This window comes from Camellia sinensis, chromosome 15 (assembly GCF_055761805.1).
Source record: "Camellia sinensis isolate YWXY chromosome 15, ASM5576180v1, whole genome shotgun sequence".
NCBI lineage: Eukaryota > Viridiplantae > Streptophyta > Magnoliopsida > Ericales > Theaceae > Camellia > Camellia sinensis.
Window position 1 is genome coordinate 30,099,457 of NC_138975.1, and position 20,563 is coordinate 30,120,019.

The 20,563-nt window shown below is 38.6% G+C and overlaps 1 protein-coding gene across 1 annotated transcript; it reads left to right on the forward strand.

Annotated features, from left to right (window-relative positions):
* Positions 1-4,754: 4,754 nt before the first annotated feature.
* Positions 4,755-5,105, forward strand: LOC145812891 (secreted RxLR effector protein 161-like). The gene has a single exon (XM_082908121.1). The coding sequence runs from the start codon at positions 4,755-4,757 to the stop codon at positions 5,103-5,105; it is 351 nt and encodes a 116-aa protein (XP_082764247.1).
* The last annotated feature ends 15,458 nt before the right edge of the window (positions 5,106-20,563 follow it).

Here is a 20,563-nt window from a genome sequence, read left to right on the forward strand (position 1 = left end):
AAGAGAGAGAGAGAGAGAGAGAGAGAGAGAGAGATAGAGAAATAGGGGAGAAGAGAAAGATGTGTATATGTATACGTATATGTATGTATGTATGTGTATGTATATATTATGTACGTATATGTATGTGTACATGTAACTATGTATATTTTGTCCATATATGTATATGTGTGTATCTATATGTCTGTATATATATATGTACATCTTTGTATGTATATATATATGCTCGTAAACCCGGTTAAAACCTTCCCTCTCTCTGTATGAAATACAGTTAGGCACGCTTGTTGGTTACACCACCTTTCCTCCTTTCGCCTGAAACGCGTTAGAATTTTCAAGTTTACTCGGTTAAAACCTTCTCCCTCTCCGTATGAGATACAGTTTGGTACGCCTGTTGGTTACACCACCTTTGTTTATTTTACGTGAAACATGTTAGGATTTGATGTTTACCTAGTTAAAACCTTCCCCCTTTCCGTATGAGATATGGTTAAGTACGTCTGTTGGTTACACCACCTTTGTTCCTTTCATGTGAAACGTGTTAGGATTTGATGTTTACCTGGTTAAAACCTTCCCCCTTTCCATATGAGATACAGTTAGGTACGTCTGTTGGTTACACCACCTTTGTTCTTTTCACGTGAAACGTGTTAAGATTTAATGTTTACCCGATTAAAACCTTTCCCCTCTCCCTATGAGATACGGTTAGGTACGTTGTTGGTTTCACCACCTTTGTTCCTTTCACGTGAAACGTGTTAGGATTTGATATTTACCTTCCCCCTCTTCGTATGAGATATGGCTAGGTACATCTGTTGGTTATACCACCTTTCCTCATTTCTCGTGAAATGCGGTAGGATTTTCAAGTTTACTCGGTGAAAACCTTCCCCCTTTAGGTATGAGATATGGTTAGGTACGCATGTTCGTTACACAACTTTTGCTTCTTTCACGTGAAACGTGTTAGGATTAGATGTTTACTTGGTTAAAACCTTCCCCCTTTCCATATGAGATACGGTTAGTTATGCTTGTTGGTTACACCATATTTTCACCTTTCACGTGAAACGTGTTAGGATTTAATATTTATCCGGTTAAAACCTTCCCCCTCTCCGTATGAAATACGGCTAGGAACGTCTGTTGGTTACACCATTATACCTCCCCCCGCGTGAAGCGCGTTTGGATTTCAAGTTCATTATTTTCTCTTCTCGCATGAAACGCGATTGGATCTCAGGTTCATTATTTCTTCTCTCACGTAAGACGTGTTTGGATTTTGAGTTTACTTTACTTCTATCAACTGAGTTGTGGCACATTTAATGCAATGATATGACACATTTGTATGCGATGCACTCTCTCTATTATTTGCATTGTGGTACATTTATATGCGTTATACCCTCTATTATGCTTTATATCATTCACACGAGGCTTGTCTCATATGTTACTATCTTTATACCTTTATCATCACTCCATGACAATGCATCCTATTACATAATTATGAATTTTCAAAACAACCAGCTACGCGAAGCGTGTAAATCCAACTTTCAAGTGGCATTTTGAATATATCATTTGCATTCTGCCCTTGAACTATGCTGGTTTAATTCCTTGCAAAGGGATACGTAGGCAACCTTCGAGGTTCAACCAATTGCAATTGCATCTGCATCTTGTTTGTTTGCCCAAGTCTTACGGCCATGTCAAAAGGGTTGTCTATGGGCTTTGACATTCACTCATGTCAAGAAATGACTTCGAGCTCTGTCAAAGAGGGTAACCGTAGACACCCCATTTTGACTAGCCCTAAGACTTTGGCGCTTTCTTTTGATTACCCTATGATGACAAAACAAGAAGGTGTTTATCACAGAATCCTTAATGAGAAAACTTAGAATTTGAGCCCTGTTTCCAACCTAAACAGCCACAAATTACATTTCCAAGGGAATATTTTGACCTCACGGTGGCGTCCAAAATGGTTTGTTTAGCTAGGGTCAACCTTTGTTGCACTTTCAGGGGCTTCACTGAAAAATTCTCCCGAAATTTGGGTTACAGCACAAATATTTGAAACTTTTAGGCCAAATTGTAATTTTTAAAACTCAAGGAATATTGTATTATGTAGAGGAATATTCTATTAAAGTCAGGGAATATTCCGTCCATATACAGAATATTGCATCAATGTTGATGTGGTGGTCTTGCTGACGTGACATGACTGGATTGGTCCTTGTTGATAATGTGGCGCTGACATGTCTTTACCCAAAAAAAAAAAGAATTTAAGGAATGCTTGGAAGGGGGTTTGAACACCCAACCTCAACACCTTAACCACTCTACCAAAGCTTTGCCTTGTGTTATATTTTCCCTCAAATAATATTTGACCATTCAAACCAGCAGGCAGAGAATGTTTTTTTTTTCTTTTTTTTCTTGTGTGTGGGATACTCCCCTACCCCATTGGCCGACCCATATACCGCCAAATACATACCTACTCATCCCCTATTGTCAAAAAGAGGTTTTGTTTGCATCCATAAAGGAGTATCCCATGCAACCACCTTGAAAATTTATCCTCCTATCACATTCTAGTCTCCCACATTCTTTTTGATCTTAACTCTTCCTCATTGCCTATATAGAATGATCATATGGTAAGAGAGAAAGAGGACCACAAAATTGAAGAGAAAAGAGTGAAAAAAATGAGAGAAAATTCAAGTTTTGAGCCAAAAACATTTCCATCTTCCATATACATCTTCCATGGCTTATACACATTGAAATTCCACCTTTTATACATCCAAAACAACTCCAAAAATTTGAAATAGCTAAATTTTAGTAGTGATTGATCAAAGGAAAGAGTGAGTGTTGTTGAAAGTGAGGAAAAACAAGATAGTTAGCCATTTTTTCACCACACATACCCAGAGCGCCATTCTTGTTTCGAATTGAGGATTGAGACCACACTTTCTAAACTTGATGGTGATTAAGAGGAAGTTTGGAAATCAAGAAGTTCAATATTTCTTTGGAAGGTGAATTTCCAGTCTTTCATTTTATTATATTTTCTATCTCATATTTATTTTTTTGCTTCTTATTTCATAGTGTTTTGTTATAATCCAAGTGGTTTGTTTACCTCATATTTATTTTCTTACTTTATATTTCATAGTGTTTTGTTATAATCTAAGTGGTTTGTTTATCTCATATTTATTTTCTTACTTTATATTTCATAGTGTTTTGTAATAATCCAACTCATATTTATTTTCTTGTTTCTTATTTCATAGTGTTTTGTTAATCCAAATGGTTTGTTTATCTCATATTTATTTTCTTACTTTATATTTCATAGTGTGTTGTTATAATCTAAGTGGTTTGTTTAGCTCATAATAATAATAATAATAATAATAATAATAATTATTATTATTATTATTATTATTTGCTTGCTCTGGTTTCATATTAGTTGTGTTGTAAGCTAACTGGTAGTGTTTAGTTGAGCCACCTATATATTTCTTGTTCGTTCATTTTCTTGATTTTGCAACAAGACAGGTTTTGCTCGGCCTAGTTGGCCAGCCTGTTAGCTTATTTTAGACAAGATGACATAATCTCCCAATGTTGACCAATCTCCGCAGACGGTTCCAAGGAACATGAAGTTTTTATTTTGTTTCTTTTTTATTTTGAGTGTTTTGTGAGGTTATGTTTTATTTTATTGTAATATTCCCTCCTTTCTCTCTCATTTGGTTTGTAATAATTTATTCAAAGTGTTGTAATAATTTCCCACCCCATTTCTTTCTATTCCGTTCTTTTACTTGCTTTCCTTATTTGTGGATATGCATCATGCTTATTTTATTTTATTTTATTTTTTTTGTTATATCCATGCTTTGCATCCATGTTTCATGCATCTTGATTCGGCTAAGTTTGCATTTGTGGATTTAATCAATTCCTATGTGATTATGTGCACTACCTCATGTTCTTGAGATGATTCACACGTCATATCTTAAAAGCAGAATCTTTAGTTGCATCTCATGAGTGAATTGCATTAGAATTTTGTATATAAGATCATGCATGTTTTACTAACTTTGTTTTGTAGTTGTTCGCGGGATGTCAGTAAATATGTAAGTTTTTATGCTTTAGCATCCTATTTGTGTGTATTTTTCTTATTATGTTTAAGTATCTTACCATGTGGCTACTTATAACTGTATGAATGCCAATGGATGGAGTTGTGTCGCTTTGTTTGGAGTAACGTTGATTTTTTATGTTGGTAACCTCAATTTAGGGTTGTACATCTTCAAAACTCTTTCAAAATACATGAAATCAAATTATTCCAAAATAAATGACATAGTCTATACTTGTATGCTTCACATAGTAATTTTTAGGATTTATTAAATAATCGAAATATGAACATATAAAGTAAATAAAATTCATATCATGGCTTAGTAAAGGCCGATCTTTTGATCGGGTGAGCGGGGGTGCTCAATTAATAACTTTTCCCTCTCAAACCTAAGGTTTCGAACTGAGAAAAATTTGGTTATGACGAATAGTGGCCTTAACACGAGTTATGGGTTTCGTAATTTCTCAAAATATTAGGTGGCGACTCTAAGATCTGATGACGCAGTCCATTTCTAGCAAAAGGTTTTGCAATAAAATGGATTTTCTAAAAGTTGCCAAATCTGGACTCTCATCTATGTTTCACATTGCACTAGTGAGACTAGATCAAAGAGACTGAGGGTCCGAACTGTTTAATGTGCACGGGTATCCCTCGAGCATGTTATAATTTCTATATTGAGAAATTTCTTAAGAAATTTAATCAATATAATTGTACACTCATGTCTACACCTTTTTATTCAAATTTGAAATTGTATCTTAATATTAGAAGAGCTGTTGATCAGCTAGAATATTCAAGAGTGATAGGTAGCCTGATGTCTTCCATGACTTGCACTAGACCTGATATTGCAAATGCATTTGCAGTGGGAAAACTCAGTAAATACAATAGTAATCCCAATAGTGTGCATTGGCATGCTGTTAAGCGAGTACTTAGGTACTTGAGAAAAACAATAGACTATGGAATAGTCTATAATGGCTATCCAACAATGCTGGAAGGATTCTGGGATACCAGTTGGATAACTAACCGTGAAGATCACTCGTTCACAAGTGGTTGGATTTTTACTCTTGGATGAGGAGCTATCTCTTGGGGTTCAAAGAAACAAACATGCATAATAGATTCAACCATGGCATTAAAGTTTGTAGCATTGGCTTCTTGTAGCAAAGAGGCAAAGTGGCTAAGAAATCTCTTGTTAGAGATTAAGATATGGCCAAAGCCTATACCACCAATATCTTTGCATTGTGATAGTGAAGCAACTCTATCACGGGCCTATAGCCATGTCTATAATGGAAAGTCTAGGCATATAGAACTGAGACATAACTATGTCAGACAGTTAATCATAGAAGGTGTGATTACCATTAGTTATGTAAAGTCAAGCGAAAACCTGGCTAACCCTTTAACAAAGGGACTTGCAAGGGATTTGGTGTAGAAAACATCAAAAGGGATGGGTCTTAAGCCCACTTAAAATAATCACTCATGGTGAAAACTTGACTTAACACTTGAAGAAACATCAAGTCTTGAGTTCAATGAGCCCAAGTACACCATATGTCGTAATTGCAAGCACTTAGTTTTATTTTATTTTCATCCCAAGGTTAAAGTGCTTGGTACCTGTAATGTGGAAAGAAGATGATGAGTTAGCAAACTCTTAATAAGCTTACAACTGGGTTGTTAGGGTACTGTAAATTACAGGGGTACTCTCAATAAGCTTACCAATGTGAGTGTAGGAGGTGGTGCCATTTCCTATGAGTCCAAGGGCTTGACTCTAGAGCTGTCACGACCCGAACCCGCCCCCGTGGGTTAAGGACGTAACCGGCCAGTAATCATGAGATTACCTACGGCCTCAAACTGTTCTAAACGTATTTTAACAGAGTTAATGGGGGCCAGACGGAAGCAAAATCAAAAACTTTGTCCATAGAGCCGTGCTTATATGCACATCAAACAAACCATACTCAGATACGTTAATAACTCACATCAAAAGTACAGCTTCACAAAATTCATTACAGACAGGATCGTCCAAAACGAGTCAACCTATAATAGACTATGTACAGACATGCACTGGGTCCTTGCCAACAAGACAAAACATAGGTACATAGTAAAGGGAAAGGATGGTCTCATGCGCGAGGCACAAGGCTGACTCTCCCAAAACTCCTGTTGTTCCTAGCAGACTTCACTGGGGCTGGGTTTGGACTTCCCTTGGCTCACCTACAAATACATGAATGAGCGTGAGCGATAGCCCAGTGAATAATATCAAATATAACAGTTACATAACAATATGTAGATCAACATGCTCCAAACGGCCTTGGGCCCAATTCATACTTTTGTTTAACAGCAAAATATATATATAACTATACGAAATGCAAGTCAAGTAACTGTAGTTCCAAACATTCTGGCCTTTGGCCCATCCGGGTTTCCATTCATGGCAAAGCGGCCTTCGGCCCATTCATTCATGTCAAACGGTCTTTGGCCCATTCATTCATGTCAAACGGCCTTTGGCCCATTCATTCATGTCAAACGGCCTTGGGCCCATTCATTCATGTCAAACGGCCTTTGGCCCATTCATTCATGTCAAACGGCCTTTGGCCCATTCATTCATGTCAAACGGCCTTGGGCCCATTCATTCATGTCAAACGGCCTTGGGCCCATTCATTCATGTCAAACGGCCTTTGGCCCATTCATTCATGTCAAACGGCCTTGGGCCCATTCATTCATGTCAAACGGCCTTTGGCCCATTCATTCATGTCAAACGGCCTTTGGCCCATTCATTCATGTCAAACGGCCTTGGGCCCATTCATTCATTTATTCTTGTCAGACTTTTGTCCACAATCCCAATTAACAACTCATAATATTTATAGGGGAACAACAATTGGACATTGACAAGTTTTCAAATATTGATATTACTCACAGTGATCGGCTTGTGGATGCGCCCTGGAGCTTGACCCTACACATTTCATGAATACAAAAGGGTCACTAACAGTTCAATTCGTTCTTTAATTCACATATTCCTCTTTAGGCTTTGTTCTTATCTCATTAACTCATTTACAATGCTTAACACATGCCTAAGAGGGCCTACAAGTGAAAGAGAACGGAAAACGAATCACAGAATGTATGAACAAAATTCCAGAAAACAGGGTCCCCGCTCGAGCGTAAGATTCTCCGCTCGAGCGGACCCTTAAGGCCTGCAAGGTACTGGTTGCACAAAAGATGCGCTCGAGCTGAAGGTCCGTCTACAAAGATCCACGCTCGAGCGTGAAATGTCCCGCTCGAGCGGGCATCCAACTCTGCAAAAATGCTGGGAGCACGATTTTCCCGCTCGAGCGGCCATTACCCCGCTCGAGCGGACCTCAAAAATCTGGGTTTCCCAGATCGTGTTCTTGAGCTCCAAATCAGTTTTCCATCTACATTTCTTGCATGCAATGGTTCAAATTACACATTTACACATGCTAACATGCTACTAATGCAGATTACAACATTAGGAAGCTCAATTACATGAATTATCTACATGCATGTCCCAAATTGTCTCAAACCCATCATCAACATGCTCAAATTCAAACATTCAAGACTTATACTCCCATGATTTGTACATGCATGTGGGAGATGCTCATCATTCTCAACTTAGATGGTACAAATGGTGACTACAACATGAGCTTTACCCAAAACTCCACATGAATCATGTGTTTCAAGCTCAAACATGCAAATTCAAAGTAATTTCTTACATGCATGAGTTCTAAGACTTCAATCTCAACAAAATCGACTCATTACATGTTCTTGATCACAAACAACCCTTGAACTTACAAATTACAAGTAAGAGTTCAAGAAATCACTTACCTAAGAGCTTCAACACTCAAGCTCTAGCCAAATCTTGAGCTAGATCTTCAAATTCCCAAGTCTTGAGCCCAAATTACACAAATCTCTCCCTTTTTCTCTCCATGGCCGGCCTCTCTCTCCCTCTCAATTGTCTAACTCAGATTTTGAGTTTTAAGAGAGCTAAAGGGGAGTGCAATGCAAATATAAAACAAGCCCCACTAACAAATATTTTAATATAAAATAATGGGGTACTTAATTTATCAATTTAATCAGTTTAAATTGACCAGAATCAATTCTCAATTAAATTTCACCGTAGGCTCTAAAAATTATGCCAATCACAATGGCGTAATCAATTTCGGGTTCTATGGCCGATAAGGCCCTTAATTTAATTCCAAAGCGGATTATTCAAACAGATATTCCTACGGTGAACAGGTAGAATTCCAAAGTCGCTTATATTCACATAATTGCACACAAAAATCATATCAAAACATATAGTCACATACGTATTAGGGACCAATTAGCATACTACGGAACAGGGGTATTACAGTCTTCCCCCCTTTAGGAAGTTTGGTCCTCCAAACTTATTTTACTTTTAGTCGAAACAATTTGGAAGACTTTTCATTCAACGGTTCCAATCATTCTTATAGCCATTCACTTAGTCTCAAAGTCAAGCAACGCTCTATTCTCAATCAGTCATAGATTTCCCTTTTTCCGCCATACAAGGCTTGTACGGTGCCATGCCAAAACTAGAGTGAGAGCTGTTGTTGGAAGCAAAGTTTGCCAACGATGGATAAATCTTTCCAACTCCCCTGAAAAATCTAATGCATATCTTTGGAGCATTCCTCCCAAAACTATAACAAGTTCTTTCTGATCATACATCAATTTGCGGATGGAAAACAGCGCCGAATCATAATTCAGTTTCGTGTCAAATTTATAATTTGTCCAGATCATATACAGAAATCATAAGTCATGATTAAGTTTACGTGATACATCCATTAGCCTTAACAGAACAGAACGGAACAGAATAGAACAGGACATATACACGTGAGGTTACGAATAACCAGTTCCATAAGGGAACCTCCGGGTCCGGGTAACATAACAAAACAGAAGCTGAGCCCCCATTCCTCTTGGAGGCTTTTCAGAATTCAAACACATTTTAGAATTCCTGTCTAAACAATAGATACTGGGACCCCATGTAACGAGCGATCTTATCGATGTAAACAGGGGCTAATCTACAAGCATCATACAAATTTTATAGGGAGAAATGGGCAACTTCAATAATTTTACCTACAATAGCCCAAATGGGACTTATACCTTGGGTGCTCAAGGTAGCCCCACAACGAAATTCGTAGCCACATATTTCCATTTCCATTCCAAAATGGAGGGAGGTTGAAGTAGTCCCGCCACCATCTGAAATTCAACTTCGACCTGTTGGCACCGAAAATTTTTTTGACATATTCACCAACTGACCTCTTCAAGGTAGGTCACCAACATATTTATTTCAATGTCAGCTGACTTTATCACAGAAGTTCGGTCTATTCCGTGTCACAAAAGTTCAATTCATTCTTCAATAATTTCCCAATTCACGATCTGATTCGGTATTTAGTCCAGTAACTCATCACAATTATCCAAGGTCAATTAAAAGTCTTCAGGAATATAAGGTGAATTCAGATACTGATTCCCGAAACAACCAAGGTAACATCGAAGTAATTACCCACACAATACACATAGTCCGTATATCCCCATAGTACCAATTGTAAAATACAACAACACTGAGGCAATCGACTTCTAATAGAATACACGTATTCTCAGTTCATTCAACAGTTTACGGTTTGCAATTCACAATTCAGTTCAGTATTCAATTCTCTGTTCTATCGAGTCTTTCTACTTTATCCGGTAGTCGTTAAAAGCATAAGGCAATTCATATACGTAAATCCCCATGATGTCCAGGCATTATCAAAGGAGTCAAACGCATGTCAAACACAATTCACACATTCTCAGGGCCCCAATTACAGAATATAATGGCGCTGGGCAGGCGTTCACAAGGGGTACTGAATTCGCACACTTATGGATAATCAGGGTTCTTCAAAGTTTCTTGGATGTTAAAACATTTACATAATACCAAAGGATGACATTCCAAACAAAACAAAGGAATAATCGTCTCGGAATCGAAGCACACCCGTTCGCGACCGTCGGTGGCCGATTCTAGATGGATTAGTCAAACCCACCCGTACGAAACCGTCGGTGGCAAGAGGTATCTCAATCAAAGGTGCTACATAGGCTTAACGTCCCCTAGCACGAAAGGACACTCTAAGAATGTCATCAAAGCAACACAACACCATTCACTATAACCTGATTTTCCCAAAATCTGATAATACTGAATCAACCACTCTCCCTTACAAAACATGTTCTGATCAGTCAAAGACAAAAGTTCAGTACTGCTCAAAATCAAATCAATCTACCGTCATCGGTTCCCATAGCGTCAAACAAACAAAATGGAACAACACTCCTTATGACACCCAATCACGGGGTTTGTGCAATTCAGTTCATCTATAACACATATATTCTCAATAGTTGGGGATTGATTCTCAACGGTGTTCATAGTTAGATCAATCTGTTGATAGCCCACAAAAGGTCTTTCAAATAAATCAAGTATCCCCAAATGAGTTCAAGTTTTGGTTCTATCAGTTTTTCTGCCAATAATAATCCGGTCATTTATTTATAGACAATTCTTAACCCCCTTTTTCCAAATCAACTTAGATAGAGGTTCTTATCAATCAACCCAAGCAAAGGTCTTGTCAGATTAAATCAAACAAAGGTCCCGTCAAATTATATCCAATGAGGGTTCTATCGGGTCAATTCAGACAAAGGTTCTATTGGACCAAGTCAGATAGAGGTTTTCTCAAATAGAGTACATTTGATTCTGTAAAACTCACTTCGTTTGTTTAGGCACATGGCTGATAGTTTCACAACTGTCCTAAATTTATTAGTTCTCAAAGTCATATCAGAATCATTCATCACAACTGTTCATATCAAAGTGTTTCAAATCACGTACAATACGGTATTGTCCACATATGTTTAGGTATAATTACATAAGCATGCAAGTGTTCATATCAGGAGGTACGTATCATAATCAGTATAGCAGTTCCCAAATAAGCCTTACATGCAAGAACATGGTACACAGTAATACATTATACAAAGTTCCTCGGGTACATACAGTATGAGCTTGTAACGCAAAAGTTCCAAATTAGTCACATCACCCAGTCAACTTTCTACCAATCAAAATATATGGTCTCGCAATTAGAGTTCATCATTTAGGGCGCTCAACTTGGTCACACGATTACAAAATCATAATTCCAGTGGTTTAGTCATTGAAGGCGGTGACATAATAAATCACCCTGAGCATAGGGGTAGATATATATGTGCATGTGCAGAGTCAATCAATATCCCAAAACGTATTTCACAAATTTCCCAAACGGGGCATATACCTCCAATGAATACAGTCTCGATCATGTGAGTCTAACCAATCTAGATACACACACAGCAGATATGAAATATATGCCGATCCGAATCAAATAATATCCCAAGCGAAGATGTACAAACGTACTAATTCAGAATCAATCAACACATAAGCACTCATTTGTACACAGCATAGATACCTGGGATGATGGTTACAACATTCTGAGTGCTTTCTGGGATGAGTGTAATTACTCCATCCTGAGTAGCAATTCCTACCACTGGTACAGATTTAGCCAAGGCAGAGGATTCATGCACATTTCGTTCAATCCGGGGACAGTTCCTTGCCGTATGGTCCATTTTACCATATCTATAACGAGCCCCAGAAGTCTGATAACAAACTCCTCGGTGTTTCTCACACTGGTGGTGGCAAAGGTTCTTGCCGTAGCGGCAACTGACGCTGTTGTCTCAAGATCTCTGCCAATTCTTGTACTACTCTTTCCGGACTATCAAGTCGGGCTGTGGAAGAACCTTCCAACCCGTATGCCCTTAACTTGCCCATACTCTACACAATTCTTATCAAACTTTACCAAATACTGGGATGCCCAATACGAAATTAAACACAAAATCACATGAGTACATTCGCACATAGGCACATTGTTATATTCTCCTTTCATATATCGTACGCAATTGATCACTTACGTAACAGATAATTGCATATTTATCAAATATCGCATGCTGAACATTTACTAAGTAATTATATACTCAAATCATGTTCATATTTCAAATAGACACCCGTAGGCAGAATTGAATGCACATAAACAACTTTTCATGTATGTGCATTATAACAAAACAAACTTGTTGTACACATTAGTGTAACAATTTATATCTCATTTCGAATCATGTGTGGTACTTCTTTTAGCGTGACATATCATGTTGGTCAAGCATATCAACATATCTCTTACATAGGCCACGGTATTATTTCCCCCGGGCGAGGGCCTGCGCCACGGTATTATTTCCCCCGGGCTAGGGCTTCATGACCATAAGCCACAATATTATATCCCCTGGGCGAGGGCCTCCGCTAAGGATACCACAATTATGTTCAAGGAGAATTTAGGAAATCATTCATTTATATCAAACATAGCTTTATACTTAATACAGAGATTCACAAGTATGCATACACCAGAGAGCATACGTATTCCAAAGGTTTACCATGCAAGCAATTTACAAATTATAGCACGTGACTGTTCATACCGAAACACTTAAACATATTCTTGATGCTTTCAGATTTATATTTATCACGTGAATGCATCCTAGATCTTTTCTAGACGCTTATTGCTCTTTTGGACAAGTGTGTGAGTTATTAACTCGTGCTCTGATACCACTCTGTCACGACCCGAACCCGCCCCCGTGGGTTAAGGACGTAACCGGCCAGTAATCATGAGATTACCTACGGCCTCAAACTGTTCTAAACGTATTTTAACAGAGTTAATGGGGGCCAGACGGAAGCAAAATCAAAAACTTTGTCCATAGAGCCGTGCTTATATGCACATCAAACAAACCATACTCAGATACGTTAATAACTCACATCAAAAGTACAGCTTCACAAAATTCATTACAGACAGGATCGTCCAAAACGAGTCAACCTATAATAGACTATGTACAGACATGCACTGGGTCCTTGCCAACAAGACAAAACATAGGTACATAGTAAAGGGAAAGGATGGTCTCATGCGCGAGGCACAAGGCTGACTCTCCCAAAACTCCTGTTGTTCCTAGCAGACTTCACTGGGGCTGGGTTTGGACTTCCCTTGGCTCACCTACAAATACATGAATGAGCGTGAGCGATAGCCCAGTGAATAATATCAAATATAACAGTTACATAACAATATGTAGATCAACATGCTCCAAACGGCCTTGGGCCCAATTCATACTTTTGTTTAACAGCAAAATATATATATAACTATACGAAATGCAAGTCAAGTAACTGTAGTTCCAAACATTCTGGCCTTTGGCCCATCCGGGTTTCCATTCATGGCAAAGCGGCCTTCGGCCCATTCATTCATGTCAAACGGCCTTTGGCCCATTCATTCATGTCAAACGGCCTTTGGCCCATTCATTCATGTCAAACGGCCTTGGGCCCATTCATTCATGTCAAACGGCCTTTGGCCCATTCATTCATGTCAAACGGCCTTTGGCCCATTCATTCATGTCAAACGGCCTTGGGCCCATTCATTCATGTCAAACGGCCTTGGGCCCATTCATTCATGTCAAACGGCCTTTGGCCCATTCATTCATGTCAAACGGCCTTGGGCCCATTCATTCATGTCAAACGGCCTTTGGCCCATTCATTCATGTCAAACGGCCTTTGGCCCATTCATTCATGTCAAACGGCCTTGGGCCCATTCATTCATTTATTCTTGTCAGACTTTTGTCCACAATCCCAATTAACAACTCATAATATTTATAGGGGAACAACAATTGGACATTGACAAGTTTTCAAATATTGATATTACTCACAGTGATCGGCTTGTGGATGCGCCCTGGAGCTTGACCCTACACATTTCATGAATACAAAAGGGTCACTAACAGTTCAATTCGTTCTTTAATTCACATATTCCTCTTTAGGCTTTGTTCTTATCTCATTAACTCATTTACAATGCTTAACACATGCCTAAGAGGGCCTACAAGTGAAAGAGAACGGAAAACGAATCACAGAATGTATGAACAAAATTCCAGAAAACAGGGTCCCCGCTCGAGCGTAAGATTCTCCGCTCGAGCGGACCCTTAAGGCCTGCAAGGTACTGGTTGCACAAAAGATGCGCTCGAGCTGAAGGTCCGTCTACAAAGATCCACGCTCGAGCGTGAAATGTCCCGCTCGAGCGGGCATCCAACTCTGCAAAAATGCTGGGAGCACGATTTTCCCGCTCGAGCGGCCATTACCCCGCTCGAGCGGACCTCAAAAATCTGGGTTTCCCAGATCGTGTTCTTGAGCTCCAAATCAGTTTTCCATCTACATTTCTTGCATGCAATGGTTCAAATTACACATTTACACATGCTAACATGCTACTAATGCAGATTACAACATTAGGAAGCTCAATTACATGAATTATCTACATGCATGTCCCAAATTGTCTCAAACCCATCATCAACATGCTCAAATTCAAACATTCAAGACTTATACTCCCATGATTTGTACATGCATGTGGGAGATGCTCATCATTCTCAACTTAGATGGTACAAATGGTGACTACAACATGAGCTTTACCCAAAACTCCACATGAATCATGTGTTTCAAGCTCAAACATGCAAATTCAAAGTAATTTCTTACATGCATGAGTTCTAAGACTTCAATCTCAACAAAATCGACTCATTACATGTTCTTGATCACAAACAACCCTTGAACTTACAAATTACAAGTAAGAGTTCAAGAAATCACTTACCTAAGAGCTTCAACACTCAAGCTCTAGCCAAATCTTGAGCTAGATCTTCAAATTCCCAAGTCTTGAGCCCAAATTACACAAATCTCTCCCTTTTTCTCTCCATGGCCGGCCTCTCTCTCCCTCTCAATTGTCTAACTCAGATTTTGAGTTTTAAGAGAGCTAAAGGGGAGTGCAATGCAAATATAAAACAAGCCCCACTAACAAATATTTTAATATAAAATAATGGGGTACTTAATTTATCAATTTAATCAGTTTAAATTGACCAGAATCAATTCTCAATTAAATTTCACCGTAGGCTCTAAAAATTATGCCAATCACAATGGCGTAATCAATTTCGGGTTCTATGGCCGATAAGGCCCTTAATTTAATTCCAAAGCGGATTATTCAAACAGATATTCCTACGGTGAACAGGTAGAATTCCAAAGTCGCTTATATTCACATAATTGCACACAAAAATCATATCAAAACATATAGTCACATACGTATTAGGGACCAATTAGCATACTACGGAACAGGGGTATTACAAGAGCGCTCATGAAACAGGATATAGACACAAGGCCAGTCCACTTGTCAATTTGTTTGAATACTTGAGGTAACCTGTACTGTGTGTGAGACATGTGTGACACCTGATTCTTTTTGGATTTAATTCAATACTGTGTTAATATCAACTAATCATGAGTAGAGAAAAATAATATATATATATATATATATAGAAATAATTAATAAATAAATAGAATTCCTTATTATATCAAAAAAGTGCATAGTGAAAGCTTGTGGTTTAAAAATTAGAAAATTTAATAGATTATAGATTATGGGACATTGCACTTTTAAAATAGTAAATATTTTAATAAGCGGTAAGTGATGTTTTATAGTTTGGTGGTGAGATTCTTAGACGTGAACCTAAATTATAATCATACGTAATTTTAGGGATCATTGTGGATTACCAAAGAGGATGATGTAGATCTTTATTACTTGGGACCCAAGTATAAAGCCTACACGTGGCATCACTTCTCATATACTAACAAAGTAGAAACGTGGTCGTAAATGAGAGGGGGAGCAACGTGGCAGCAATAGACCTTAGGACCTTGTGTAGCAAGCAAGAAATTGGAGCTTATAAATAGTGAGGTACCAGTGAGTTTCGAAAACTGAGGAAGTATGCAAATAACTAGGGAATAGCGTGATAGTAACTGGGAGTTGTAGTAGGAAAATAAAGGCTAAGGGTCAATATTAAGGTAAGTTATATTATACCTTGAGTTACGATAACATATTGTACGTAAGTTTTGAGTTACCATAATTTATTTTATACAAGTTATGTTTTCAACTTATATTTAGATTTCAAGTACATTAATTATTTTTCTGAACTCTATTTGCTGAAATTGAAACCCATGGATATGTTTGTTTAAATTTTAGAAATTATTTGATTTCATAAACAATTATATTTTGTAAGTACCACCACGAGAGTTTCATGCCTTGGGGGACTTAAATAACCATTGGCCTTTGTTTGGCCACTTTGTGATCCTCTATTTGTCATGGATCCATTGACCTCTGTTTTGTATCGTGGTTATGATTATTTGCTTACATGATTTCTGCATTTTGCTTCTGTTATATAAAATTAATTATGTATTTCAGTTACCAAACTAATCTCTGTTTTTAGCCAAATAATTATTCATGGTAATTTTTGTACCCTCATGCTCGTTTTATAATATTTTTCACTCTGTCATGTGCTTATAGTTGTTAACCCTTTTCAGGTGATGAGATTTAGCGGAATTGAGATTGGAAATGAATTGCAGTGTTTTTTTTTTAATTATTTACGATCTGCAATTTTGATCGGACTCTTATAATAAAATAAAGCCCAGATGCCTATTTTCTGTTTTAATAAACTTTTGGTACCCATTTATTTTGTTTTAATTTATTTAATTTATTCGCTTGCGCTACTTCTAGAGAAATCTTAGAATTATTTTATTGTCTTGTTACGACGCCAAACCTTTAGGTACCGAGTTTGGATCGTGACAACATGTCCGGTTAGTCATATAAGATCGCTAGTTCAAAGACAAGTCTACTATGCCATCTTGACTAACTTTAGATGTCTTCACTAAGTGAATGTAGACGTCCTCGAACGTCTCGGGAGAAATCCCGTTTTGTTCATTGGGCTCACTACAGTTCGGACTCAAATGTCACAGTTCTGAATCTAATCCCGTAAAGTGCAATGCGAGACCGATAAATCACCAAAGAGTCCAAATCTGGCAAATCGTTTTGAAAAATAAATTTTTAGAAAGAAGTGCCAAACATGGACTGCTTTGCCAGATATAGAGTCGCCACCTAAATATTTTATTTTGGGGGAATTTAGGAAACCCTGACTCGTGCCTAAGGCCACGTGTCCGTCATCACCAAAGTTGCCTTGGCTCAGGAACTTGGGTACGATTAAGGAAGGTCATGTAATGAGCACCCCCGCTCGCCCGATCAAAGATCGGCTACTACTAAACATGATATTGAGTTTTTGAAAACACATGTGCTCTTATTCCAGTTTATTAGCCTAGAATTACTATGTGATGCGCACAACATACAAGTATAGACTGGATTGCCTAATTTGGAACAAAGCATCGCATATCCGTTTGTTTTGAAAATGGATTGAAGTTTGCTACTCGCAAGTAGGCTAAAACACGGGTTTCAACGAATTATTCCAACTCAAGCAACCCAACCTTCACCCACAGGCATTCAGACAGTTATATCACATAAACACATAGCCTCATGGCAAGCATGCTATCATGGCAGTCACTCACACACATGCAAGGATGCTAAAGCATAAACCCTTACCGAGTACTCTGAGCCCAAGAAAGAAGCTAATTAGAAATCATGCATGAATCCTAACTATGTTAAGAATGCCTAATGTAACATATTCAAAAATGCAACTACAATAGGCTCGGCTATTCTAAGATGGCATATGAGATGCAACAATCGATACATGTATTCAACTTGAAGTTGAAATACAATGCAGTTAGCATGATGCGCCAAGCCCGGTGCATGCAAAATAGATGAACGGATGCAAACATACGAGCATAAAGATGCTAATTGAAACGTGCCCTAAAACTAACCATCATAAGCTGGTAAATAAAAGGGAGAAAGACGTGGGGTTGGAAGACATGCATCACACACACGCACACCTATTACAACATTGCCCTCCTCGGAGGGTCCGAATAAATAATACAGGACCAACTAGCTAATCTAAGCTAATTAAACTAGTTATTACACAACCGAAATGAATAACAAATTACAGCTACATATTACACAACATTAATTAATTAACAAATTAAACTAAGGAAGCAAATAAATTAGCATGCAAGCTACATAAAATGGACTGCCTCAGCTCTGTTCCGAATGATAAAGGATGCATGCATACTCGAGTCGCCTTGTCGGGAAATCCATCGCGATGTCTCAGCTCGCCTTTGTTTGCAATTGAACTCAGAAACTTGCACAAAGCTCCAAGGAGATGAAACGCCACCCTGGGAATCTAGGGGAAGGCTACCGACCAGCTATAAGCGTTGGAGACCACCTACCGACCACCCTTGGTGGTGAAAACCAGAAAAGGTGGTCGGCCTGCCAGAAAACCTGGTCGGCCGGCCAGTTTCTTTTCCTGGTTTCTGTATTTTCTGCAACAAAGGCAAGAGAGAGAGAAGGCAAAGTATTTTCAACAAATGTGTGCCCGACCACTCTCCCCGTCATTGCATAAGCTCTAGGGAGTGTAGTCCTCGATCCTCGTGCCATCAATCACGCATCCCGATGCATGATGGCCAAGCAGTCGAATTGCACGACTCAATGGGACATGAATGCACATATAAGCAACTAAACCAACAACTCCATCATGGGTGATCAAGAGTGTCGGCGACCGGGAATCGAGACATGTTTCATTACTTGGAGTATGAAACGTCCCTTGTTTCCCGTGTTTGGACTAAACCCTACTCCAAATACAATGCAACAAACAATGTATAGACAAATGCAACTCTAGCATGCGATCTAAATGCAATACAACTAAGTGATGCAAAGATGCACGGAATGACATGCAAACATGCAAATGGCATACACAATGCTATGAACTAATCAATGGCATACTCAATGCACATGGATTATATGGCATGCATACACAATGCACTAACATACGCAATGTTATGAACGAGGCAAATGTAATGCAATGATCGAACATGCGATAACACAGATTATATGACATACACAATGCAAGATGGATTTAAACCAAGATTGATGGACCTCAGCCGCACCCAAATCAGTGGCCAATGTGATGAAAATGAGGCAACAAGGTACATGCAAACATGCATAAATGCAAGGGACCAAACCTAAGGAACAAAGTGCAACTCTACCAAAGCATGACAATGATGAAATATGGCATACAATGACACATGTTCCAGCTCTGAAATGACATACAAATGGTCCCGAATCATGCAAACAACTCAACCGATGCATGTTGGATGGCACAATTATCGAAACTAGTGAAGTGCATTACACTAGAGGTATGCAAAGCAATGCCCAAATGACAAAACCAACCCCAAACAGTCCCTATGTAGACCCAAAATAGTGGCAAAGTGGACTAAAATGATGGCTTGCAATGCACAAAAATGAAGCTCATGCAATAGCCCAAAAATGAGGCATACAAGCGCAACTCTCAAACGCATTTAAAGAGTGGAAAACATGGGAATATGGCACAAGTATAAGCTCTGAAATAACATGTTCAATGATGCCAAAACATGAAAACAACTCAAGTTAAGCATGCAAGAGGCTTCAAAACTCGAAGCTAGGCAAGGGTATTACACTACAAGCATGCATGGCAAGCATCATTCGACCATGGGACCTCAAAACAGAGCTAAGGCAGCTCAAATCATGAATAAAATCAGTTTAGAACATGGCCAAAATATACTAGAATCAAGGGCCAAAACAACATGCAATGTGAGCTAGTGAACATGGATTACACTACAAGCATATGAAGCATTCAAGAGGCCATTAAACCAGCAAAATTCAGAGACATGACTTGCCAAATAAAGCCCAAAAACCTACTGAAACATGATCAATGCATGCAAGAATGTCGTACTCCTTTGATAGGCTACAAGAGGGGTTATTCTACACATGCAAGAGACACACCCAAGGTGACAAAACCAACTCTTGATAGAGCCTAGGCAGGCCCTAAAAGTCACTGAAAAAGACCTGAAACAAGGCTTGGAGGTGTGCAAATGAAGGCTCCTTTGTAAGGCCAAAAATGCTAGTGAACAAGACAAGGAGGGAGAGGGTCATCCCTCTCTGATTTTGGCTCTCAAAAATAGATGTTAACCACTGAAAATCCACTAGATTTCAGTGGTTAAAAGGCCAAGTAAAGGTCAACACAAAGGCCTTAGGGCATGGCTCAAAACAAGGCAAAATGAAGCATGCAAAGGGGGTAGATGACCCCCAACAACAAAATGACCTTAAACAAACATCAAAAGGACCTCAAAACAAGAATTTTTTCAGTTGACAACAAAGCTCAAATATGCATGCAAATAAGGCTAAGAGATGGATCAAAACAAAGCTTAAAAGAGGAAAAAAGTGTGTTACCCTTTAAGCTCAGCAAAACCAGCAACTTCTCCAGCCTAAAACCAACTCTTTGAGACCTCTCAAGACCCTCCAAGAACCTTAGAACAATGGTGGAGGTGTGTGGCTATTAGGTGTGGTGTAATAGGTCAAGAACAAGACCCTTTTGAACCCAAAATATATAGATATAGATAGAGATATGTCTTGGACCCTTCAACCAAATTCTGAACTTGTGCCAAGGAAGAGGAGGGCCTCTCTTATA

Bases quoted from the DNA above. Each gene is read 5' to 3' on its own strand.
- LOC145812891 (XM_082908121.1), top strand. From the start codon at position 4,755: ATGTCTACACCTTTTTATTCAAATTTGAAATTGTATCTTAATATTAGA.